The following is a 27573-nucleotide window of genomic DNA, read 5'->3' as shown; positions in this document are numbered from 1 at the left end:
TCTCATGTGTTCTATTGTCTTCTACAACCCATCTCTTGAAACCTCCCTTTCTCTACCATGAGTTTACTTTATGGTTTATAAACTGTGCTTCAACAAGCTGCTGGAAAAGTCATACTAAAAATAATCTCAAATGCAGACGATACTATGCCAGTCGCTGCCCTGCAACTAAGTGCACTATAAATAGTTGACAGAGCCAGCTCACTAAAGTCTTTTCGACTTCACATCACCTGAATAGCTACTTCTTTGTCAGGTTGATACCGGAAATGCAGACGTGAATGGCATCATAACTCTAGAGGAATTCTGAGGCAAGTAAGATGTCAACAAAAGCACAGAACAAGTTAATCCAAGTAGAGCTGGAACAGTAGAAAGGAGTTAGGGAAGCGGTCCCTGAGCACCTAGCACACAGAGATCTGCGGCTGGAACATGGTCTGTTCCACACACAGCTTGATCTCTTGGGAAGCAGAGAATCAAGTAACCACCAGAGAAGGAGGACAACAAGGAGAAGAGGGGAGTGAGAGAAGGGAAGGGAGGAGAGGGAGAAGCCACCCATTCTCGAGTACTCATCTGAACCAGGAAGAGGATAAAGGAGGTCTTGAGTTACCATGTGGGTACTGGGAATTTAGTCTGGGTCCTCTGTGAGAGTATTAAGTGCTCTTACCCACAGAACCATCTTTCTAGCCCAAGATATCCTTATATGAGACAGGGTTTTATTATGCAGGACTAGATATCCTGAGAGATCTTCCTCTCTTACCATACTGGGCTTGTTAAGATATTTCATTAGGTATATAAATTACTTACGACAGAACACATTCTTAGCCTGCCACAGAATACCTTAGTTTCAACTTAAGCATCCTTCCCAATAGCCGGGGAAGCTCCAGTTTCTCCCATTGGGTCACTTAGCATTCTTCCTCTTCACTACTGGAGCTATGCCAATCTGGGTGGGTTTTATCTTCCCAGTTCTTCCCTGAGCATGGGCAGAATAGGTTGAGAAGATTAGAAAAAGATGCAAATGAATACAACAAACCCCTCTCTGAGACCTTTTTGCTAGTGATTTTGAGCCCTCTCAAGTTGCTTAGCATCTGATTGGGGAAAAAGACATAAAGCAATTCAACTAGGACACGATGTGATAAACTCTGGAAGGGGAGATAGTTCCCAAAACGGGAACTATATCCTATGTGGGTTGGGGGGGGGGGTTCTCAAGGGTGATAATCTGAACTCAAGAGACAATGCAGCAAGAGGTTAGATAGATAAAGCACTGGAGGTTGGAATTATTATAGTTCTATTTATTACATTAACTAACTGATCGATTTTGTGTGGGAGAAGAGCATGTGTGCCACAGCACATGTGTGGAGGAGAGAGGGTAATTTGCAGGAGCTGGTTTCCTCTTTCTACCATATGGTTATCAGGGATAGGACTCAGGTTGTCAGACTTGGTGTCCAGCACCTTTACCCACTGAGCCATCTTACCTGTCTACTGTATCTCTATTTTAAACACCTTCCAGAAGAATTGGAAGCCATCTTCAATTGTTAAAAGATGGTTAAATATATCACAGTATACCCACAGTTTCCAATTCTGTGCGGCAGGATTGGTACATCAAGAGATGTGTGAAAAGATGTCCAATCTCATTAGTAATCTAAGAAAAAGAAACAAAAGCAACACAGAGATTATAGGTACTTTCAGTGCCTATAATTTTAACAGTGATTTATGCATTTGACAATAGAATTGGTGAATTATCCCGCGCATGTGTGTGTATCCCCTCTCCCTCTTCTCTCACCACTTGGTGGGGAAACATACTATATGAATAAGGAAAACTGACAGCATCAAAATTGAAATCTCTTTATGCCTTTATACCAGAAATTAAAGTTTTATTTACTTATTTTATTTCTTGTGAGGGGCGGGGGCGGGAAACTACAGAACACATGTGAAGGTCATAGGAAACTTTGTGGAGTTGGTACTCTCCTTCCAACTGCATATGGTTCCAGGAATTGAACTCGGGTTCCCAGGCTTGCATAGCAAGCACTTTCACCCTGCTGAGCCATCTCATAGGCCCAGGAATTTTCTTTTAGTAGGAACAGTTCCATAAATGGTCAAAGTAATTTACTTGAACATTATTCCTAATATAGAGAGGGAATTCCTAGGACTGTTCTAGATTTCCATTAGTGAGGGAATGTCTTAATGAATTATAATACCTTTGGATTCCTTAATATTGCAGCTCCACTAAAGAGTGGATTCACATGGAAAGACCTCCATTGTTTATCGGCATATGACCATGTGGATAAAGGAAATGGCAATTTGTGGACCATCATCTTATTTATGCAGATATAGTATTAATGATAACAACTTGCCATAGAGATGAAATTACCAGTTATGACTTAGTCCCATTGCTCTAGGCTTGAGAAAGGAATGGAGAATAAGAAATGAGAGAAAAAGAGATAAGGAGTAGGTACTAGAAAACAGAAAACTCCAAAATTTTAACTGTACTTTCTGAGTTTGTAGCTGGGCCACATACTCTCTAGTTGGCTCATTATCAGTAGGTTTTCTTCCCCTCCCAAGCCTTAGTTTCTTTATCTGTAACATAGAGATAACAGTGCCTCTGCCTTAAGGTTCGTATGAGGCTAAGTAATCAATGTAAAGCAATTAACAGCATGAGGTACAAAGTAATGGCAATCAACACTAGCTGTTATTTCTCCGACTAGGCACTGTGCCAAATGTTCACACATTTATTGGAGGGATACATCTTTTGAATTGACACAGCTTCCCATGGAGGCCGACAGCTTAGAACTTTAAGAGCAAGTGTTTTCTAGGTCTGACTTCAGGGCCCTCTGCACATGTACTAGCCTTTCTGGGCTTTACGGTCGAGGTATTCAGGTTGATTCTGCTGAAGGTGCCCTGGCTCTATATGGATGGTCTGATCTCAAAATCAAATAACTAAATTTGATCACCCCAGAGGGAGAAGAAGAAAACAGAAAGGGAAAAGACAGAACAGAGGGAGTGTGTAAGTGAAAGGAGGCTACTCTGTTTTTTATCTTTAGCAGAGGCCAAGGAAACCTTAGGGCCAAGGCAGAAGGCGGGTGGGCGGGGCTGAGCCAGAGACAGGGGTAAACTCTGCCTTCTGGCCCACAGCACTCACCGTCTTTGGTTCGTCCTCAGTGCAGGGCAACAGGTAAGAGCTGCTTCCAGCCCTCTTTCTAGGCTCCCACCCACACCGCTGCATGTTGACTTTGGCTGACTAGACCTGACTTTGGAATTGAACAGAAACTGTCGCTTCTGTTTTGGGCTTTCCTCTCTGCCCTCTCTCTCCTTTATTAGTTTTCAGTATCACTCATCTCACTCACCGGGCATTCATACTCTCTCTTCTCCCTCAATGTAATTTTGTCTGTACCCCTCCCCTCCCCCTCCCTGTCTCCTTCCTCAACTCTGTATCTTAGTCTCCTGTTTCTCTTGTCTCTTCTCTGTTTCTCTAGAAGGCATCTTAACATTTCTTCCAAATTTCTCTCCCTCCATTTGACCCTTTTCTGTCCGCTTGGCCTAGAGCAGAGTGCAAGAGCCTTGGGGGGGGGGGGGTCAGATCTAGGGACGGAGAACTGGAGGGTTTGGTGGAGGGGGTTAAGAATGCTAAGGCAAGATGGGAGGGATCAAGAGGCTGAATAATTAGCAGAAATAAAGGGAAGAGGGTGGAAAAGGAATGCTGTCATTGTGCAGAAAGGCAAGAGACTTGTGTTGTCTCATCTTAATTCACCCTGAGACCCCAGGCAGGCCATTTATCCTGTGGCAAGAGCACCTGTCCACAGTTTCCACAAATCTCTTAGTTTTGGCTTGGGTATCTAAATTCTTCTGTTTCTGTTCTCTTCTGATTTCCAGCGGTAGGAAATGGTACTAGGAGAGGAGGTAAGGCCTGATGTTTCCAGCTCCTGGAAGAAGTAACAGGCTCTCTCTCCTCCAGACTTAAATGATTCTTAACAGCAGGCCACAAGTAATGGGAGCCAGGGGAAAGAAACTCTGCAAGGGTGGCTTCTGACTTCTCCAAGGGGATGGAGTCGTGGCTGGCCTCTCCGGCCTATGGGAATGCAAACGGACGTAAAATTGTAGAAGTGCAGAGATGCAGGACAAACCTTTAAGGAAGGATGCCACCTGGCCTGAAAATTCACCACGATCTCTTTGATTTTGTTTTAGACAATCTCTTCTATGCAGTAGGATGTGAAAATCATTTAATGGTGGAATTAATAAATGTTCAATAGTACCTCAAATCCTACTTTAGAACATTTGAAGAAAGCCATTTGCCATAAAAGATAAATGCATAGTAAAGGGGCTTGTATTACTGTAGCAGAGTGGCTTGGTGTCTAGAGTCAAGCCCATCAAGCTCCCAGCTAAGAAAATATGTAATGTTTGGATCATGGATCTACAGTGTCTAAGCTAGGGGTCTCTTGAGCCAGACTGGCTGAGTTGAAACCCTGCTCTTTTTCACTTACCAGGTCTTTGACCGGGGTGAGTCATTCGATCTTTGGGGGCCTCAGGTTCACAACATTGTCCTGAGAAATGAATAAGTCACTGTATTTGGAGCATTTACAACAGTAAGAGCTCGGTTAATGTTTGAATATCGGAACCAGAAGGGAAATTATGAAATTTCCTATCTAACACAATGTCTGTAGAGAAACGAAGGTTCAGAAGGTATGTGAGGGGTGGGGAAGGCCAGGGGGAACCCAAGTTCACACACAGTAAATTATAATAAGAGAAAAAAATTTCATCTCCAGCTTTTCATACTTGGCTTGACATAGTCAGGGTGCGACTCCTTGGCTCCAGAGTTTAGGTTTGTTACTGAGAAAAGATCTGCTACTGAGTCTTGACTGACTTGGAAATATACATCACAGGCTGCCATGGGCTTCAGGATTCTGCTGTCCCAGCTTCCTGCGTGTCAAAATGCCCAGCCAAGAGTCTATGTTCTTAATACCCTCAACTGCTTGAAAGGCTGCCTGCATTCAACTTCAGCCATTCCCTTCTCTCATTAAGTAGTGCTCGGAAGTGGACAAAGTGCCCAAAATAACCACACACTACAAAGTTATGGGTCATAATGATTCCCAGGAAGATCAGGAAAGACAAGAGAAGGTGTAACTGAAGCTCAATGGTAACTCAAGAACTCAATCCATGTCAAGAAGTACTCTGTATTTTCCCCAGGACCCTCACTAGAATAGCTCCATAGAGATGATGAGTATATTTGACCTTTTCAGTTTCTGTACATGGGAAACAGGTCTTCATCCCCCATCATTTCAGAGCAGGCCTATATTTTGCCTCTGGTCTCAAGGGCCTTCCTTCTTACTATATACTTCAATATTGTTGCTTTTGTTGTCAGTGTTGATGCCAGAGAAGTTCATAGGAACTTGTAAGGACCTGGGCTATGCATCTTGACTCACTACAGATTGGCAGAGGCAGCCTTGGCCAGATGCTCAGACGTGATTCCAGGAAGGGGTTCTTCTTCTCTCCCACACCCTGGGCTCATCTTAGGGAGTGGTCAGACTCCTGAGGCGATAAACTCTGGGGGCTTTATCTTTGGTCTGCAGGCTCAGCCTTGAGTGCTTTAACCTTCATGGGCAGGCAGTCAGAAGGGAGACTCTTATTTCTAGATATGAGGTAGGCACTGGATCCAATCAATGGACTGATGTAGACATAATTACCTCACATTTGACGACTCATCAAAGCCAAAACCAGAAAGGAGAAGTGCCTTGCCCTAAAACATTGAACAAAGAAGCGAGGAAACCAGAATTTAAATAAGAAAATCAAACTTTTTGTGCTGAAGGGTTCACATGGTTTTTGTTGCTTTTGTTTTTTTTTTTTTTTTCATTTAATCCTTCCCATCAGCTGTCTGCTTCTTGCTGTTAGAGGGCCCATATGCACAGGCCCACAAACTAACTCAGGCTGCTGGGACAGCCTGGGACAAGGAGGGAGGATGTTCTAAGATGGAATAACATGACTGGGTTGCTTTGTAAAGTAAGAGGTGTGTGATTGCTCTGGGACATTAGGGAGATGAAAGAAGTTACCAACAGGATAGGCCCAGTAATTCCTCCTACTCCTTTGTCCCTCCCATAATAAGGCTTTATACACTGAGGGTGCTCAGAGACTGCTCAGTAGCTTTCTTGGCAGAGCTGGGGGCTCAGTCGTCCCACTTTCTCTCACATCTCCCCTTTTGTATTATTATTTATCTTGTCCACCCTTTGATTCTGGCTCTACAATTGGCCCATTTCTTCCAATCTGTTTCTCACTCTTGTTCTCTCTGTCTTTCTCTCAATCTTACCTCTTTATATGTTTCCTCCTCCCCTATACCCACCTGTTTCCTTTTTAAATACAGATTTACTATTTTAAATTATGTGTATGTGTGTGGTTCTGTGGAGAGGTGTGTATATGTGAGTACCAGGCCTATGGAAGCCAGAGACATCAGATCTCCTGGAGCTGGAGTGACAGGCAACTGTGAGCCATACTACATGAGTACTGGAGATCTAACTTGGAAGAACAGTACTTACTCTGAACCAGTGAGCCATCTCTTCTGCCCCTATCACTCTCTTGATCTTTTGATTTTTTTTTTAAATCCACTTATTTTTTTCAAGCAGTTTCTCTTCCACCACCCCCAGTAGGGTCATGGTCCCCTAAGTCTTTATTGTCTAACCCTCCCCTTTCATCTTGGTGTCCCACTCTGCACTTGATGGATTCTTTGCTGTACTGCTTAATTTTCAGTCTTTATATATTACTCTAGGCTACACAATTTCCCTTATGTATCTCTGTTTGTCCCTACTGGTATATTCCCTGTTTCTCTTTCTCTTGTCTTTTTATCTCTCCCTATCTTCTGTATTTCTCCACGGCTGTTTTATCTCTACCTACCTTGTTCCCTTCTTTCCAGCTTTGAAGTCTTTCTCAGTTTCTGATCTTCCTCCTCCACCATCACACTCTTGTTTTCTTTCTTCTTTTATCTTTATCTTTCTGAGGTTGTCTTGATTCGTCCCCTTCTTACCTTCTCTCTATATTTAAGATCATAATTATTAACTTACTCCAAATTTCAGCCAACACTCACCGACAGTTACATGTCATTTGTTCTGTCTTTTCTATTGATTCCCCCTATCTTTCTCTACCTTGGCCTCTGTCCTCTTTTCTGATCCACACAGATTATGTCTTTCAGCCTTCTTAGGTCTTATTTTCATCGCCTCCTTTATTTATGTCTAACCAAAAGTCAGGAGAAAATTCAAACACATCAAAATATCAACCTAGTGGTACACAGCCTATAGGGCGCATGCCTGCCCTTTCCTGTTTCCTGGATCTCCTGAAGTTGACAGCTGGCTTCAATCTCTTTCTCTGTCATTGGTAGAACATTCTCAAGACAAAGCAGGACACTCCCCAGGAGCTCTGGTGAATAGTATCTGTTTGCAGTAAAGGCCAAATTTTCATTTGGTGGAGGATAATAGTCTTTGTTTTGCTTTTTTTTTTTTGTTTTTAAGATAGGGTTTCTCTGTGTAGCCTTGGTTGTACTAGAACTCACTTTGTAGCAGGCTGGCCTCAATCTCACAGAGATCCACCTGCCTCTGCCTCCCAAGTGCTGGGATTAAAGGTGTGCACCATGACGCCCTGATGAGGACAATAGCCTTAGAAAGACAGTGACCTCAAGTGTTGGTCAAAGGTTGACTGTCAGATGTCATTCACAAAGGCACATCGGTGATGCTCACAATCACTAAGCAGCTGGTGTCAGAGTAAGTCAGAGTCCGGGTTTTCTGATCTCTATTTAGAAATCTCTCCCTTGTCCCTTTATCTACTGGTGTCTCTCATTTCTCCCTCATATTTAACATTACGATTGTTTTCTCAGAAGGATAATAGAGGACTCTGAGGAAGGCAACAAACTTTGAATGGGAAACTAAAGGCAAAGAATTAAACACAGGCACGACTTACCTGGTTTTTGGCCTCATGATGAAAATCTCCTCTCTTCCACAATTTCTACAGGACTCTGGGCTCAAGATGGTGGCAGCAGCTGTGTTGCTACAGTCCTGTCCAGTGCTCTCTAGGGGCCCCCGAGGCTTCCTAGGTAAAGTGGCTAAGACTTACCAGTTCCTATTTGGTACTGGACGCTGCCCCATCCTGGCCACCCATGGACCAACTTGTTCTCAAATCCACCGTAAGGCAACCAAAGCTGGAGGAGGTAAGAAGAGGTTATTGGCAGAAGGGAATGTCTGGGTCATAAAGACAAGATTCTAGGTCTGATTATCATGACTTAATAGCTTAGAGAGTTCAAGACAGAATGAATTGACCCAAAACAATAGACTCTGGCTGTGTCTTCTGCCAGTGTCTTTCTAGAGCAGGGGTTCTCAATTTTCCTCATGCTGTGACCCTTTTTTATAGTTCCTCATGCTGTGGTAACCCCCAATTATAAAATTATTTTTATTGCTACTTTGTAACTATAATTTTGTTGCTGTTATAAATTGTTTTTATTAATAAATTTATTTGTTATTTATTTTACATCCGAGCCATGGTTTCCCATCCTTCCTCTCCTCCCAGTCACTCCCACCACACAACTCTCTGTCCTCATGCCCCAAGCCACTCTTCCTCTGTTTCTGTTCAGGAAAGGGCAGGCCTTCCATGGTTATCAACAAAAACATGGCATATCACGTTGCAGTAAGACTAAGAACCTCCCTATGTATTAAGGCTGAGCAAGGCGGCCCAGTATGGGGAGAAGTGTCCCCCAAACCAGTAAAAGAGTCAGAGACAGATCCTGCTCCCACTGTTAGGAGTTCCACAAGAGGACCAATGAATTGTAATATAAATTTCCAATATGCAGGATACCTGCTATGCCATTCCTGTAAAAAGATCGTTCATTACCCAAAGGGGTTCTGATCTACAGGCTGAGAACCGCTGCTATTGAGTCTTATTTTCATGTTCTTTGCACACAAACTATACTTCACCCATGCTAAAAGGTTAAAATTGCTCAAATTGATTTTCTTGTCCTATGATTCCTTGCATTTGCTTGTGACATATGACCTTCCCCTATACTATTATCTCCTCTCCTCCTTCTCATTCAACACTGAATTTGGGCATTTTTGCTCCTGCAAAGCCTGCCTAGACCCCTAGCCTAGCCAATACCACCTCTTAGTCCCATCCCTTAGATCTTCTAGATTTCATTTGTCCTGTCCTTTCTCCCATCCCACCGTTTCCAATGTATTGTCAGAGTATGCTACTTCTCCCTGCTTAGAAACTCTGTCAGCAATAAGACCAGATTCATTTAACTTCTCATCTGTATCATAGCCTGAGCTAGAGCTCTGGAATACAGTAAGTCTCAGTAATCATTGCTGAGTAGAATGTATGGCTAAGGAATGAACCTCGAATTACTCTCTTACCTTTATGTAGACTCTCCGTCTTGGGCCAAGAGCCATTGTCCTTTCATGATGTCAGAACTCCAAGATGGGAAGAGCAAGATTGTGCAGAAGGCAGCCCCAGAAGTCCAAGAGGATGTCAAGACTTTCAAGACAGGTTGGAGTTGACCTCCACCTCTATTCCTAATGATTGATCCCACTTTATCATACTCTGGGCTAAGCAAATCCAAGGGAAGACTGTATACATTCCATGATGGACAGTCTGAGTCTTTTGCAGGGAGTCATATGAGGCAGTTGATTAGGCCATGCACTGAAGTCCATTTCCTCAACACATACACAGGTACAAACTCCCGTAACTTTTAGCTGTCAGTCTAAAATGGGCCCTCCTCTCTCCCAGGCAGCTAAGTGGATTTCGAAGAACTGGGATTCCAAGTTTAGCAAGACCATATTATGAGAGTCTGGGTTTGTATGAAGGAAAAGGGGTAGAGAATAGATACACCCTTTAGTTTTCACACGACATAGTGTGAATTAATTGGCCTTTCTTCCCTGAAAAGTATTCTGAATTATCAATTTTATTAAAATGAATTCAAATAAAGTTTTGTTTTCAACAAATTATTCTTTATAAGGATAGAGAGTTCAAGAACAACCTAGACAGAGCACTCAAGACAATTCACACCTGGCCATCCTATTGGCATCTTTCACAGGTCACTTTGAATTATCACTAAGAACAAAAAAGTTAGAGACTAAAATTTAAGGATGTTCAAAAATGAAGACTAAAACACACCCATCTCTCAAGTGCAGGGCTTAGGGTGCATTTCCTGGTTACCTTACACAAGGGCAACTCTCAATGGGAAGTGAATCCCCTTAAGGAAGGCTTCCAGACATTCTAGGAGATGAGCGGAAGCTTACTTTGCAGAAGCATTCCCCGGGAGGCATCTCTACTTTCTAAACTTTATAGCTATGCATTACACTGAACCTAAAGAAGACAACAGATACTATCTCTTTTCCTCTCTTCACGCCAATGAATTCCCTATTCCCTTGTAGACCTGCTGAGCTCCTTGGATTCAAGCATCCCAAGCCAACCATTCCCTAGTTTCCAGGACCCAGAGCAGATTGAAAGGGCGATTACACACCTGATTCACAACAATATGACTGGTGAGTTTGTCAAGATGGAAAGAATGGGCATGGGAAGAGTGAAGTAGCTACTGAAAGGGTGCATGACACAGGATAAAAAAGAAAATGGGAATATTTTCTTAAACCAAAAAAATTTTAAAATTATGCATTAGTGCTGGTCTTGCTGGATCTGTGGATTTTGTAACTAAGTCACGTCATTCGAACACTTACCTCAATAGTTTATAAGGAAAAATAAATTACACTTATAGCAATGTAGTATTCCTAGCTTGTTATGAGGTCTCATTAAAAACTAAGCTTACCTCCATTATTTTTCCATATTTCCCTCAAAGTTTCTCACCCTTTCTGCCTCTTATATCCATTTTTCATAGTGGGATTGATTCATTTTTCTAGTATACAAATAAGGAATTATTTTTAAGAGATACAGAGAAATAAAGAGTAAATTATCATCTACCATTAACTTTTTGTTGTGTTTTCTCCCAGACACACCTTCCTATGGCTACACATACATAAGATAGAGAGACAGAGACAGAGAGAATTTCCCATCCACTCTCTTAATCATACTCATGGTTTTTCAGAACTATGACCCGATTACCTCCAGAGTTTACTGCGCTGCTTTGTTCACTTAAGAATACGACCTCATATCAATTATTACTTACTTCATGGCCATCAACACAGAGCTACATAAGGATCATTAATGGCTGAATTGTGTTCCATAGTGTAGACACGAAAGTATTCATTTAAACAAGAACCTGTAATTAAGGTTGTTGCTAATGCTTTTGTATTCCTCCACTTAAGGCTGCATGCTAGTTTTATAGCCATATGAATATACCCAAAGAAAATTCATGGTTTTAACTTTTTCATTACTTGAACCAATGTGTCACTTACTTCATGGGCATTTAATTGCTACATGACCTTGGTCAAGTTAGCTGATCTTTTTATGCCTTAGTTCCCTCAAACAAAAATAAAGATACTAATAGAACTTTCCATATAGTGTTGATGTGAGAAATCAATAAGTTAGCATCTTTATGGTTCCTGGAAGTAGGTTCTACATGTATTAGGCATCCATTAATGCTGGCTATGATAATATAATAAAACACTAGCTATTTTTAATTACAACCACTATTATTAATAGACCTCTGAGGACAGTATTATTACCACATACCAAATATTAGTGTTGTCATTAGATTCTCACAACTAAGCAAGGGAAGAATTCTAAGCTCCATTCTACATATGAGGACATTAAAACAAAAAAAGATGATTTTTTTAAAAAGATTTTTTTTAAAATTGAGTTGTTTTGGCTGGCATACCAAGTAATGAGTTTCACTTGGCATTATCATACACATGTTATTATATTTTATTCTCATGTGTTCCTCCTTCACCTGATTCCCCTTCTTTACCAGTCAGCCCTTTCTTTTTGCTTTCCTGTTACATGTACTCTATTGCCTTCTCTACTTCCCACTTCCCTTAAGATCTCTTCTACCACCTATGGTTCCCTTTCTAATTTTTGACCTACAAATACACATGTACAAACGTATACACTAAATACACAATTTTAAATTCAGGTCCCACATATATATGAAAGCACATATGGAGCATTTGTCATTCTGTCTGGCTTTTATTAACATAATGATTTTCAGCTATATCCATTTTCCAACATGACTTCATTTTTTACAGCTGCACAAAATTACACTGTTTTATATTTATCACATCTTCATTATCCAGTCATTTGTTGACGGCTGGCTCTGTTTGCTAGCAACTGTGCATAGTGTAGTTATAAACATGGGTGTACAAGTATCTTTGTAGTATGCTGACTTAAGAGTCATTTAGGTATATGCTTAGAAGTGATATGTCATACAGTAGTCCTATTTTTAATTGATTCTTTTGAAGTATTATTTTTATCGTTTTAAAATCATGCATGCATGCATTTGCTTCTGCATGCACATGTGTGATAATGCCCTTGGAAGCCAGATATACCGGATCCCCTGGAGCTGAAGTTAAAGGAAGTTGTAAGCCACTTGATGTGGTTGCTGAACACTTGACGCAGCATGAGCTACAGAGTCATCACTCTAATCCCTGTTATTTTTCCGAGGAACTTTCATACTGATTTCCATAGTTGCTGAATCAGCTTAGGTTCTGACCCTTGGTGTATAAGAGCTCCTCTTTGCTTGCCTACTTGCCAAAATTTGTTACCATTTGTTTTCCTGACAATAGCCATTATGACTGAAGTGAGATGGAATTGAAACTCAGCTTAAATCTGCATTTCCCTGGTGGCTAAGGATGTGAAGTATTTAGTGTCCATTTGAATTTTTTCATCCAGTTCATTTTTCATTCAGTCCAGCAGCCTATTTACCAATTGGAAGATTCGTGGGAGTTTTCTAGTGTTTAATTTTTGCAGTAAAGAGGATTCTTTGCTGGTTCAGAGTCACATAGCTATCAGGTGAGAAGAGACATGAGTAGAAACCGGACCTAGCAATATTCCTTTCTCTGAGACTGAAGCAGTAACTCCTGTAAGGCATCTTCCACACTAACTCTGGAAAGAAAGGTGAGGCCATGCTGAGTGGAAAGCCTGACTAAACCCGTGAGTTAGCAAAGGGATGGCTGAGTGAAATAGAGAGTTAGTGTGAGCCAGGGCTGGGGAGGTAGCTCAGTGGGTAAAATGCTTGCTGTGCAAGTACAACAACAACCTGAGTTTGAGCACCCAGAGCCCACGGGCAAGCAAATGCAGATAATCTCAGCATGCCCCTATTGAGAGGTGGAAGGGAGAGATAGGAAAATCCTCAGAAATGGAAGGGCCAGCTAGTCTGCTGCATGCCACAGTGAACAAGAGACCCTCTCTCAAACAAAGGGGGAAGAGAGACTGATGCCTGCTGCTGTTCTCTGAATTCCACAATGCACCCTGACATGAACACACCTGAATGTGTGCACATACACAGGCATTAATATCATATTAAACAACAGAAGAAAAAAGTTAAAGAACCAGTAAGACATCTGTTGAACAAATAAATGAATACATGGGAAGAGAATTAAAAAGCCCAAAATCAACATGAGTAAAATAAAGACTAGTCAGGAAGAGAGTTGAGTTGAATTATTCCTCTCTCTATTTCTACTCCTGCAGGAAGCCAGGTCTTTGGTTATGACCAATTTTTCAGAGACAAGATCATGGAGAAGAAACAGGACCACACCTACCGTGTGTTTAAGACTGTGAATCGCTGGGCTGATGCGTACCCCTTTGCCCAACACTTCTCTGAGGCATCTATGGCCTCACAGGATGTTTCTGTCTGGTGTAGTAACGACTATTTGGGCATCAGCAGGCACCCTCGTGTCTTGCAGGCCATACAGTGAGTAGCAGAGTATGCACTATGAGCTGTGGGGCGGGCACATCTAAAGATCTGGAGCCACGCGAGCAGTGGACACCTTGGTTCTAGCAGCATCTCTTTGTACAAGGTCTTCCCAGTACATCTATCTATGCCTCAGATACAAACTCAGTCAGTCAACACATCACTCTCTAAACTACTGTTTGTCTGGTGTGCAGGATGATAATGGAAACCAAAAAAGGCTCCCTGAGTCTATGATCTAGAATGGGGTGTGTCTGTGTGGGAGAGAGAGGGGGCGGGGAGGAGAGAGAAATGGGGGGAGGGGTGGAGAACTTCCTTTAGCTTTTCCAAACCACTCAAGCTGTATCTAGTTCTACCTCCATCTCTACCTTTCCCGTTCTTTCCCCCACTTCAGCAGTTCTCAACCTGCGGGTCGTGACTCGTTTTTGGCCTGAACAACCCTTCCACAGGGTTTGCCTATGACCATCCTACATACCAGATATTCACATTGCAATTTATAACAGTAGCAAAATTACAGTTATGATGTAGCAGCAAAAATAACTTTATGGTTGGGGATCACCACAACATGAGGAACTGTATTAAAGGGTCTCGGTATTAGGAAGGTTGAGAGCCACTCAGGACTACTTAAGTTAGCACTGACCACATTAAAGAAGGGTTTCGTATTCGCTCAGTGCCTAACAAGGTTTGTTTTTGTTTTTCTTTGTCTTCTGTTTCCTCGGGGTCAGGGAGACCCTGAAGAATCATGGAGCTGGAGCTGGTGGTACTCGCAATATCTCAGGTACCAGCAAGTTCCACGTAGAACTTGAACAGGAGCTGGCTGAGCTACACCGGAAGGACTCAGCCCTGCTCTTCTCCTCCTGTTTTGTGGCCAATGATTCTACTCTCTTTACACTGGCCAAGCTTCTGCCAGGTGAGTGCAAGGCCTGAGATTTGTTCGAGGCTGGTGTCCTGCACTAGAGCATCCGGTCTCACTTGCTGCCCCCTCTATTTTGGGCTCACTTGCTTCTTCTGCTCTTCCCTTTCACCTGCCATGCATACTTAGGAGTGGATGATTACATCCCTCTGCTTTCACTCCTACCACACCTAGATTGACGGCCAGCATCAGGGAATAGCTAGTGCCTGACCTCACAGAACAGTAACACCATAAATTTACCATCTCTAATACACATAGTCTTTTGTCTCCACAGAGCTTTAAAAACGTTTCTGCAAAATCTGTACCTCCACCCTTCACTCTTAATATATAACTCAGGTCTTACAAAAATAATGTAGAAACCACCAAATAGCTTTCCTTACTTATTGACATGCAACCATAAACCTATCTGTTCACCAACATTTCTTCATTGTTTCCCTTCATTGTGAAATATATTTCTTCCTTTTTGCCTAGAGGCAGTCCTTCAATTATGTGCTAGAAGCCATCTTCTCCCTTTCCACTCTCTAGTCCACGCTTTCCCCTCACATGCCTTCTATCAGTCTGAATCTCAGATGGACACGATGTTCCACATCCATGCCAATCCAGGGCTTATATGAGTCCTTAGAGAGGCGCCACTAAAATGTCACATTCCTTAACCTCTTCTCAGAGCTTTTCAAGTGTCTGTGACAACTGTGCCAGATCCCCGTCTCTTCTCTCCTTTCAGCAGACATCTTTACCTCCTGCTACACTGAAAGTAGAAAACACCAGACAGCATTATCCTCAACTCCTAGCCACAAGCACCTGCCAACTTACATGCACCTCCACTTTTCCTCTCATTCTTTGCCTCCTACAGTAGTAAAGGACATACCCCTTTTTCTTGTTGACTAGTCTTTTCCACTGGTGCCCTGGTCATTGCCCACTATTTATCCAGTAACTTCTCCTTCCACCATGTATGTGCACATGCACGTGCGTGTGTCCCCTTTCCCACGCCGCCTCCATCCATCTGTCCCTCGATCCCTCCACATCTTCAGCCTCTCACTCGCTTTCAATATGTTTAAGTCTCTTGCCTCAAGCTCCGCATCACTATCTACCAGTCGGTCTCTCTCCTGCCCATAAGAGGCACAATGCATGAGAAGTGTTTGGACTTGCTGTATGCTACTTCACTACACACTTCAAAAGTCACCACTACTTTGTGAACACTTCTTCTAAGGTCATCCCAAACCCCTAAATAAAGTCACCATCTTGGGGGGATCAATTCTTTACTCCTCCTCAACCAGTACAATTCGACACCTTTTCATTTCTCTACTACCACCGTTCTCGTCTAACCAACATTGTTTTCTTGGTTTGTTCTTTCCTATAGTCTATTCTTCCTACATTCAGAACAATGTTTCCTTATGTAAATCTTTCTCCTTTCCCTGTTTAAAATTCTTTAATGGATCCCGCTTGCCCCTAGGATCAAATGTAAACTCCACATCATAGCTTCTAACTAAACCAAATCCTAAGATGTCATCTCTTGACATGCCTTTCATACTCTCCCACTTGATAAATTTCAACTTATAAATTAGTCATTTGTTTATGCATTCACTCACTAAAAATGTTTCCATAGCTTTATATGTACCTTGTACTGGGAACAAGGGATATAAGGATGAAAAGGTTTGGACTTTGCTCTCAAGAAACTTCCAGCTAAGCAGGTCAAGCCCTGGAAGAAACCATGATTTATTTTTCTCAAATAGAAGTTGTCCCTTATTTTATTAAAGACCAGAGTTCTTTGATGTCTGTGAAAACTGAGGGTTCTATGGAACAGACAGATCCCTTTCCCACATTTCACCCGTCCCTAGCCTCCCAGTATAGCCCAGTAAGAATCTCTGGATTCATGTCATAGAGAAAACCCTTTTGTGGTGCTTAGCATGTGCCCTGTACAGTAACGTGGTCACTGTCTGCTCTTTTGGCTGTGAACTGTTCATGATCATACAATTCCCACAGTGAAACCTGATACGCATCTGTCCCTGTAATTATGAACAGAGGGAGCTACCTGGAAAAGGGGGAAGTGTCATCTAGATCAGGGAGAGTCTAGTAGCAAGGTCTGAGACTACAAGCATTCTCTGCTAATCCTTTTCCAAGCTTTGATTTTCCAAGTGTCAGGAAGAATGAACTAAACTCTGTCATTGTGAAACTCAAAGTTACTGGGAAACTGAACTTTCTTTCCCCTCAAGACAGTCAGAGGCCACGGCTAGGCGTCCATGTCTTTCTTCTCCTGCCAGGCCATACCTGGAGTGTAAAAGTGGGGGAATGACACAGAAGCTTAACAATTACACATTTGGGGGCTGGAGAGATGGCTCAGTGGTTAAGAGCACTGACTGCTCTTTCAGAGGACCCGGGTTCAATTCCCAGCACCCACATGGCAGCTCACAACTGTCTGAAAATGCAGTTCCACGAGATCTGACACCTTCACACCAAAGAACATAATAAAGTTAAATAAATCATTAAAAAAAAACAATTACACATTTGCTTCCTCAGGGTGTGAGATCTACTCAGATGCAGGCAATCATGCTTCCATGATCCAAGGTATTCGCAACAGTGGTGTAGCCAAGTTTGTCTTCAGGCACAATGACCCAGACCACCTGAAGAAACTTCTTGAGAAGTCCAATCCCAAGACACCCAAAATTGTGGCCTTTGAGACTGTCCATTCCATGGATGGTATGTATGCATGTGTATGGGTGCATGTTTACTAGTACTAATATCTCACAAAGACATGATGATAATAACAACTAACATATGGAGTTTAGTATGCTATTCAGTTATTCATAGTTTACATGTATTAATTCACTAAATCCTCATGATGATTTTATGAAGTACGTTCTATTATTATCATTACTATTAGATGAGGAAACTGAGACATGAACAAGAGTAGTCACAGGTCATACAGGTAGGAAATGCAAAAGGAGAGGCAGCTATTAAATTCTTTTTTATTAATTAAATGTATTTATTTATTTTACATCCCAACTGCAGCTTCCTCCCTTCCACTCCTCCTATTCCCTCCTCTTTACCCTCTCTGCACCCCTCAATCCATTCCTCTGTTTCTGTTCAGAAAGCAGCAGGCCTCCCATGGAAAGAAACAAAGCATGGCATATCAAGTGGCTGTAGAACTAAACACCCCCCACACCTTGTATTAAGGCTGGGCAAGGCAACCCAGTATGAAAAGCAGGTTCCCAAAAGCCAGCCAAAGCATTAGGGACAGCCCGTGCTCCCACTGTTAGGAGTCCCACAAGAGGACCAAACTATACTGCTGTCACATATATGCAGAGTCCCTAGCTCAATCCCATGCAGGCTCCCTGGTTGTTGGTTCAGTCTCTGTGAGTTCCTATGAGCCAGATTAGTTGATTCTGTGGGTTTTCTTGTGGGAGGAAGGATAGTACAAGCTATTACATTCTAATATACAAAGAAACAAAGTCCTCACAGAACATCAAAGTTTATCTTAGTGCTTCATCAATTTGATGGTAAAATGATTATTTTCTTACTAGGCTACATAACTCTTATTTCCCTGCATGACACTCTTCCCATTAGGAATGATATGCAAGTCAGTCATGGCGGTGTCTGTCCTCTACAGTGGCAAATTTTACAAACTCTTGCCGAGGATTCCATGGTCCACTAGGAAACACTGGCGTCAAAATAGGGTTTTCAAGTCAGACAGATTTGGATTAAAATTCAATCTTTGACACATATTATCTGCATGAACTTGGGGAATTTTGAAACTCTCTGAGCCCCAATATTCTCCGGGGTAAAATGTCTGGTTGTAGAATTATAGGCAATGGCAGTCATTCCATTTACTACACATTAACAGAAATAAATGACTTTATTCTCTTCTTTCCTTCCTTCCTTCCTTTTTTTTTTGAGACAGGGTTTTTCTGTAGCTTTGGAGCCTGTCCTGGAACTAGCTCTTGTAGTCCAGGCTGGCCTTGATTTCACAGAGATCTGCCTGCCTCTGCCTCCCAAGTGCTGAGATTAAAGGCGTGCGCCACCACCGCCCGGCTTCTCACCTCTTCTCTTACTGTAATTGAAATGAGGCCCAGAGCTGTCTATTGCTGGTTCTGTGCACCAGAAATTATGTGTTTTAGGTATCTGTTTCTGGATTTAAGGTAGAGGTCCTCATTTCATGTCAAGGTGCCACTTTCCCAAATGAAATGAGAGAATCCTATTTCCTGATTTCTATAACCACAACACTATAAACATCATTCATAAACAGTCCACGTTCGAATACTAGCATAACTATTAGCTTGAGCAAGTTTTAAAAATATGTATTTATTACTATTGTGTATGATGTTTATGTGGGTGCCCATGTGGAGGTCAGAGGGCAGCTTTGTGAAGCTGGTTCACTCTTCATCTTGGTTCTGCAAATCTATCAGGTCACCAGGCTGTGCAGCAGGCACTGTTACTTGCTCAGCCATTTCACCAGCTTCTAGTGCAAGGTTTTTCTTTATTGAGCTATACATTTTTCTCTGCTCCCCTCCCCTTCTACCCTCTCCCATGGCCCTCAATTTACTCAGGAGATCTTGTCTTTTTCTACTTCCCATGTAGATTAAATCCATGTATGTCTCTTTTAGAGTCCTCATTGTTGTCTAGGTTCTCTGGGATTGTGTATTATAGGCTGGATTTCTTTGCTTTATTCTAAAAGTCACTTATGAGTGAGTACATATAATAATTGTCTTTCTGGGTCTGGGTTACCTCACTCAATATGATGTTTTCTAGATCCATCCATTTGCCTGCAAACTAAGATGTCATTGTTTTGTTGTTTTTTTTTCTTGCTGTATAGTACTCCATTGTGTAAATGTACCACATTCTCCTTACCCATTCTTCAGTCAAGGGGCATTTTGGTTGTTTTCAGTTTCTGGCTATGACAAACAATGTTGCTAATAACATAGTTGAGCACATGTCCTTGTGGTATGATTGAGCATCCTTTGGGTATATATACCCCCAAAGTGGTGTTACTGGGTCTTGAGGTAGGTTGTTTCCTAATTTTCTGAGAAACCACCTTACTGATATCCAAAGGGGCTGTACCAGTTTGCACTCCCACCAGCAATGCAGAAGTGTTCCCTTTACCCCAATCCTTTCCAGCATAATTTGTCATCAGGGTTTTTGATCTTGGCCATTCTTTCAGGTGTAAGATGGAATCTCAGAGTTGTTTTGATTTGCATTTCTCTGATGGGCTGCAATCACACTACTTACACTTGCAAACGAACTGCTCCTCATTTTTTGGTGGAACCTAACTATCCTATCAATTCTAGATGTGGGTTTCTGCTTCTGAAATGATACCAGAATCATCGAAGTGCCTTGTCTCAAGTTCCATCTCCTATTGTTGGTTGTCCCTTATGCTTTGCTACCTTTTCCCCCCCATTATACTTTTTAATCCTAGTCCAGGGCCCCTGCTTCCATCTGAAAAAGTTTCTTCTGTATTCCAACTTCCTTTACATCAGCAATTTCCAGGGAGCAGAAGTATGGTCTTAGAATATTAAGAATGGCCACAAAGTATATTTAGATGATATCTAAATAGCATGGAAACAGTAAATAGGTAGGGGAAAATGGAAGAGACTTGAGATAGCTTTTGATTTGGTACATTGTGACAGAACTGGAAGGAGAGAGGTTCCTCAGAGAAAAACTACATTCACAGAGACACAAGAAACTCAATGAAGTAGAAATCTAAAGACACTTGGAATGAAATACGAGGGTCCAGAGAAAACCTGAAGTAGAAAGGAACACACTGAGGAAAAGATGAGGGAAGTAAGGAGATGAGAAAGTGAGGAGCAGAGGTAGGAGAGAAGAAAGGCAGAGACAGAAAAACGGAAACCAACATGGACAGAAAAAAAGAAGATAGTGACAGAAACCCACAAAGAGGGCCAGGGGAGAAAATGCTGAAGGGTTATCAACTGTAGCTGACCAAGGGGGTGAGTGGCTCTGCGGTGAGGACTGCAGTCAATTAGAGCAGACATGGACTACTGTCAAGTTAAACACAGGTATAATACAGGCCACTGCCACCTCTATACAGCAATGGATAAGCCCAGAAGGGGTGGGGGCAGCAGAGAGGTTAAAAATGATAGAAACAACATTGTCAAAATGAAGTAAAAATGATGACAGAATGGATAAATACATGAGGTGGGGCGGAACACAAACACGAAGGATTGGGGTATGGCCAGGGTTCAAGTGGTTGATACTTGGCATACTCCCAAATGAGGGCAGACACCATCCTCCCTGGCTATAACACGCTTTTTCTAAGTCAAAGTAAACTTAGATGAGAAGAAAATTCCATCTAGGAAATGGAGCTAGGGAAGGGTTATGATTTCCTACTCTTTTTCCCTGGGCTTTTCTCAGGTGCAATCTGTCCTCTGGAGGAATTGTGTGATGTGGCCCACCAGTATGGGGCCCTGACCTTCGTGGACGAAGTCCATGCTGTAGGACTGTACGGAACCCGGGGTGCAGGGATTGGGGAGCGTGATGGAATCATGCACAAGCTTGACATCATCTCTGGAACTCTTGGTAAGTGTCTTAGGGTTACTATTGCTTCGATGAAATAGCAAGACCAAAAGCAACTTGGGAGAGAAAAGGGCTTATTTGGCTTACAAATTCAGAATTACAGCCCATTGAGAGAAGTCAAGGCAGGAAGAGGGGAGTCAAGGCAGGAACTCAAACCAGGTGAAAACCTGGAGGCAAGAGCTCATGCAGGGGCCATGGAGGGGTGCTGCTTATTGGTTTGCTCCTCATGGCTTGCTCAGCCTATTTTCTTATAGAACCCAGGCCCACCAGCCCTGGGATGGTTCCATCCACAATGGACAGGGCTGTCTATCAATCACTAAATAAGAAAATGCCCTACAGACTTGCCTACAAGCCCAGTCTTATGGAGGCATTTTCCCAGTTGAGGGTCCCTCTTCTCAGATGACTCTTGCTTATGTCATGTTGACATAAAACTAGTCAGCAGTGAGCAAACACTTCGGGGCTCCCTTACATGCGACCCAGAGAAGTGCCCCCTCCAGACCCATTTCTAGTTCCAGTGTAGAGCCACAGGAGTGGCTGGGAAAGAATTTATAACCTCAAGCTTTGCCCTACCAAGTCATCTCTTCCCCATCCCACTGCATAGTCACTGAGAAAGTCTAGAAAAGATTTTCTAAAAGGCTCCTGAGCTGGACCAGACAGCTGGATCCAACTAGAATAAGAAGAAAAGTCTTTCCTTCCCAACACCAGCCCCAAGTCTCATCTTAGTTATTTTTCAGGCTCTAACCAACTAAAGGTCCCCACCCTGTTCCTTCCTATCTAGTCACTGCATATGGCAGTATGTGGCAGTCCTATCTCAGAACCACAGAACTATCAACTCTGCCATGCACAGGAGAGATGGGCAGAGCACTGGGAAGGGAGTCTGGAGGCCCAGCTTCTGGTCTACCTGCCTGTGTTACCTGGGGCATTAGTCTGCCCCTCTGTAGACTGCTCATCAGGTCTGTGCATAACTTCTGTTGCTCGTTTGCAGGCAAGGCCTTTGGCTGCGTTGGTGGCTATATCGCCAGCACTCGGGACTTGGTGGACATGGTGCGCTCCTATGCTGCAGGCTTCATCTTCACCACTTCCCTGCCTCCCATGGTGCTCGCTGGGGCTCTAGAATCTGTGCGTCTACTCAAGGGAGAGGAGGGGCAAGCCCTGAGGCGGGCACACCAGCGCAACGTCAAGCATATGCGCCAGCTACTAATGGACAGGGGGTTTTCTGTCATCCCCTGTCCCAGTCACATCATCCCCATCAGGGTGAGAATTCCATCATTCCCCCTGCCTTCCCCACCTCCTGTTCCTGAAGCCTTCCTATTTCCAGTAAACCACTTTGCCCCTTCAATCAACACTTTGCTTTCTTATGACCTCCCCACCCCCCACCCCGCCACATACACCAGAGACGTATACCTTTGGTCTCTGTTTTGAAAAGTTAGCTATTATAGATTAACCTGTCTTTTTTCATCAATCATTGCCTTGCCATTACTAAATTGCTCTGATCCTCAAAATCATAAGCTTATAATTTAGTGTTTTTCAAGTTGTTTATTAAAAACTATTAGCGGGTCATGGAATCAGTTTAGTGGGTTATACTTAGACTGAAGATAGGGAAACATAGACTAGAAAATGTTGAAGCATACAACACACAGTAAAGGCTACCAATTTGTTCTGGTTTGAGGTAAAAAACCAAAACCTCAAAACCAGCCATAGAACTAGCTGGTACTTTGGATTGCCAGCTGTGTTTAAATGTTTCTTACTTCTAAAATGAACCACTGTTCCTTTCTTAAATGACATCTATTTATGTAAGTCAGTTAAATCAGGGTCTAAGAAGGACACTTCTTATGACAATTTTGGGGATGAGGAGAGAAGAGCAACCTCTCAGTATCCATAAAGGACCTCCCACAGCCCGTATCAAAATCCAGAAATGCTCTCCTCAGTTTGTACAAAACAGTGTTACATTTCCATAGAATCTATTCAGCCTTCCACAATACATTTAATTGCTAGATCACCAGTAATACCAAATTCAAACAAAAACTACTTAGCCATTAAACTGTATTATTTGGGAAACATCAACAAGGAGAGACTTAAAGATATTCTTTTTTCAAAGCTGAGGCTGGGTGAATACTTGAAAAAGAACACAGATATAGAGAGGGCCAACTGGAGTCACTCCCTTTAACTGCAATTTTTTTTTTTTTTTGGTTTTTTGAGACAGGGTTTCTCTGTGGCTTTGGAGCCTGTCCTGGAACTAGCTCTTGTAGACCAGGCTGGTCTCAAACTCACAGAGATCTGCCTCCCTCTGCCTCCAGAGTGCTAGGATTAAAGGCGTGCACCACCATCACCCGGCTTTAACTGCAATTTTTAAATTAACCTAGTAACAGCAGCTCAGAGGTACCCTGGCTTTCTGACTACTCCAATTTCACCAATGTGCTTGTTGTACAAATAGTATCAACACAAGACACCAGCTCCATCCCTTCTTCAAATTGCATTGCTGGCTCTGGGCTCCCCTTGAGAGAGATTCCGGAGGCATCACTGCCTCAGCCCTTTATGAAAAACAACTTGACCCCAAATTCAGTGGTTGTTCCTTGATCTGGGTTCCTCCTCCTCCTTCACAGAGCTAGTGTGCTGTGGTGGCTCAGGGTGAGAGGTACTGAAAGGCCTTTATTTTGAGCCTAGGTGGGCGATGCAGCACTCAACAGCAAGATCTGTGATCTCCTGCTCTCCAAGCACAGCATCTATGTGCAGGCCATCAACTACCCAACTGTGCCCCGGGGCGAGGAGCTGCTGCGCTTGGCACCCTCCCCCCACCACAGCCCGCAGATGATGGAAAACTTTGTGGGTAAGTTCTCAGCATGGGTGTCTATACTTTCCTATCCCTTAAGTCTCAGGATTCAAAGAAGCTTGAGAGGCTAGATTCTGCTTGATTTGGAAAACGTTTCTAGAAGCATTCATTGTGTACCAGGTTCTGCACCAGGGTCACAAATGAAAGGGAAACAGCACATAGACTCACTGGGTTCTAGTCTGGTTGGGGAGAAGAAACACAAACAATAGTGGATACAAACAACGCTATCAGGTGAGATCAAACATTAAGAAAGACAGTACCTAGGGAAGTTGTGGGAGCACAGAGGAGGATACTAAACTACCTTCAGGATTCAAGATAGCCTTCCTAGGGGGAAGGGACTTCCAAGCTGAACCTTACTAGGTGAGTGGGTTTGGACCAAGAGAAGAGGGTTGATAAGAGGTATTCCCAGAGGAGGAAAGAACACAAAGGCAAGGAGGAAGTGGCGGAGGCACTACATGTGAAGAGCAGTAACAGCTGAGCTTGCCTGCACAAACCACAGCACTTTGGAGTTAGAAGCAGAGTGATCAGGTGTTCAAGGCCACAGCTAGTTTAAGGCCAGTGGGCGGACTAGGGAGGCCAAGTCTCAAAAGCAACCACTAAGAACAGGAACTGCGGGAAGGGAGGAGAGCAGGATAGTGGTGGGTCAATCTAGAGCTACAAAGACAACATAAACAAGGTCTAGGTTTAGAGACTGGTAGCGCTGAGCTGAGTAGTTTGAGTTTTACCCTGAAAGATGACAATTTGGTGTATTCACCCAATGTTTATTGTATTTCTTTTGGGTGTATTTTTGAGACTGTAATTTAATTACAACGTTTCTCCCTTCTATTTTCTCCCTGCACACCCTCCCAAGTTCTGCTACTTACTTCCCTTCAAAAATACTTATATATTCCTAAATGTAACCTGTTGGTTCCATATAATATTACTTGTATGTATGTTGGTAGGGTCTATTTTTTTTAAATATTTATTTATTTAGTATACAATATTCTGTCTGTGTGCATGTCTGCAGGCCAGAAGAGGGTACCAGACCTCTTTACAGATGGTTGTGAGCCACCATGTGGTTGCCGGGAATTGAACTCAGGACCTTTGGAAGAGCAGGCAATGCTCTTAACCACTGAGCCATCTCTCCAGCCCCTAAGGTCTATTTTTTGACCTAAGAACTGGCACTTAGAGCCGGGCGGTGGTGGCGCACGCCTTTAATCCCAGCACTCGGGAGGCAGAGGCAGGCGGATCTCTGTGAGTTCGAGGCCAGCCTGGTCTACAAGAGCTAGTTCCAGGACAGGAACCAAAAGCTACGGAGAAACCCTGTCTCGAAAAATTAAAAAAAAAAAAAAAAAAAGAACTGGCACTTAGCAGTTGCTCATTCTAAGTCTCCTTGATGAAATATCCATAGACAATCAATGGCAGAGGAGATAGACACAGCTATTCTAATATGATGAGCTGAGTGGCTATGGAGTACAAGAAAGGATTTATAGGTGAGCAAGCCTTTGTGGTCCACCTTGAACTACATGTGAACATAACGCCAAGACTCTAGAATAAAAGAATTAAGTAGATATGAAAGCAGAGGGCATGTATTGACAAGTCATTCTGTCCAGAGCATAGTCAGCATGTTTTAAAGAAGATGATTAGGTGCTGATAATCCATTCGTTCATTTAAAAACATCAAATAAAGCTGCCTAATATCCATTACTAACCATGTGCCAAGCGCTGTTTTAAATGTATTAACCCACTTAATACATAAGATAGAGATGCTTTTATAATTTTTATTGTGTATTAAGTACAAATTGAAGTATAAAAAGTTACGGGTCCACGGTCACATAGGCACTAGGTCATAGCTACTGGGCTTCTATGGCTAAGACTCTTCTCTAGCTCTGGGATTAGTCCTGGAGCTCTCAGTGCTTAGGGCTCCACGTGCTCCCTTTTGCAGGAGAGATGTAGCTACTCAATCCCATAGTCAACTCATCCTGAATCCTGCACATCTTCTCTTTAACTTCTTTCAAACCCAGTTTGCCTCCTCTGGTGTTGTTTCTTGAAAATATATCAACATATCCCCCCCCCCCTTTCCTTGTTTCTCTTTGGGATTTTTCTAAAACCCAACAATACCACTCCATTGCCAGGTGTTCTATTTTCTAAGCCCCTGGATCAGTGACTCTAAGGTAAGGTGCCGAAGATGATCCATAAGCTGAGAAAATATCTTAACATGCAAGATGGCCACAACAAATATACATAATATACAAATAAGTAAAGATTGGGGGTACCTGCTAAACAATTTATACCAATAAGGATGTTTAGCCCCAAATTTGCGGAAACCCCTGGATTACAAAACAAAGCTGAAGCTCCTTAGTATGGCATTCAATGGTTTCTACATGGTACTGTTTGTGATTATCTGGGTAAAGAACTAACAGACATCCCAGAGAACAGGCTAAGGCCAATACCCAAAGACAGAAATAGCCCTCTTCTATTTGGGGAACAAGATGGGTGTGGACGGATGGTATAAAGTGGCAGAAAAAGTGAGAAGAACGGGCTTGTGAAGGACAGAGATATGAACAGTTCAGTTGGGCCCATGTTGTTAGATGTTAGATGGCTACTAGGAAGCCAAGTAGAGATGCAGAAATGCTACTGGATATACAAGTCTGGGAACCGATGCAGAGTTCTAGGAAAGTTGGAACCATCAGCACAGATGGTGTTTAAGAACAGAAGACCAGACCGTACCACAAGGGATGGGCAAAAAAGGGGGGGGGGCTAAAATGGACGCCAGGGCTACAACTTAAGTACTTCCTACAGTTGGGTCACATTCCCTCCTCGGGGTCCCTATGCAGCTCAGGAACGCACCCCCCCCACCTTACTTCACAAAACCGATACCACAGTAGGATTACTTTTAGTGTCCCCTTTGTCAGGTTAGGATGTTCTAAGTAGAGATCCACTGCTAGACTTACATGAAGGGAGTGGTAAAGGTTAGTACAGCATGGTTTTAAATCCTGTCATAGGCATATTTCTCAGCATCAACAGACAAATGATAGTATTAATGGGTCACACTGAAGCAAACAAATAAATCCACTTCTGGACCTAAGTTCCCTCAAAGATTGTGGGAGTCAAGATCTTGGTGCATTCAGAGCAACTAGGGTTTTAGTAGACCAAGTATAACTAATTCTTTCCCTCTTCTATCTCCTTTTAGAGAAGTTGCTGCTAGTCTGGACTGAGGTGGGGCTGCCCCTCCAGGATGTGTCTGCGGCTGCATGCAATTTCTGTCATCGTCCCGTACACTTTGAGCTTATGAGTGAGTGGGAGAGATCCTACTTTGGGAACATGGGGCCCCAATATGTTACCACCTATGCCTAAGAAGCCAGCTGCCTTGAATGCCCATGCCACCTGCACTCCATTTGGGGCTGGGCTTCTTCCTGCTCTCTGCTTTGTTGTGTGTTTCTAGCTGATTTGATTCTGAAAATAAAGAGCAACCTGAAGCATCCATAGCCCTTTGGTCAACAAAGAACAGGCAATGATACTA

The 27573-nt window shown here is 42.8% G+C and overlaps 1 protein-coding gene and 1 long non-coding RNA gene across 2 annotated transcripts; one reads left to right on the top strand and one right to left on the bottom strand.

The window, feature by feature from the left end:
- Positions 1-1606: 1606 nt before the first annotated feature.
- Positions 1607-7532, bottom strand: LOC121445008. Its single transcript, XR_005973859.1, has 3 exons — positions 6868-7532; positions 4470-4529; positions 1607-1633 (listed from the first exon to the last, which is right to left on the bottom strand). It is a non-coding gene; the product is annotated as an uncharacterized LOC121445008 (long non-coding RNA).
- Alas2 (5'-aminolevulinate synthase 2) lies at positions 3077-27532 on the top strand. Its single transcript, XM_041646981.1, has 11 exons — positions 3077-3163; positions 7975-8170; positions 9373-9495; positions 10383-10493; positions 13588-13810; positions 14533-14717; positions 17235-17414; positions 21081-21245; positions 22228-22496; positions 23907-24069; positions 27244-27532. The coding sequence occupies exons 2-11, from the start codon at positions 7990-7992 to the stop codon at positions 27405-27407; spliced, it is 1764 nt and encodes a 587-aa protein (XP_041502915.1). The 5' UTR covers positions 3077-3163; positions 7975-7989; the 3' UTR covers positions 27408-27532.
- Positions 27533-27573: the final 41 nt, after the last annotated feature.

This window comes from Microtus oregoni, unplaced genomic scaffold (assembly GCF_018167655.1).
Source record: "Microtus oregoni isolate MIOR12 unplaced genomic scaffold, Mior012 000153F_000, whole genome shotgun sequence".
NCBI lineage: Eukaryota > Metazoa > Chordata > Mammalia > Rodentia > Cricetidae > Microtus > Microtus oregoni.
This window is presented reverse-complemented; position numbering and strand designations above follow the sequence as displayed.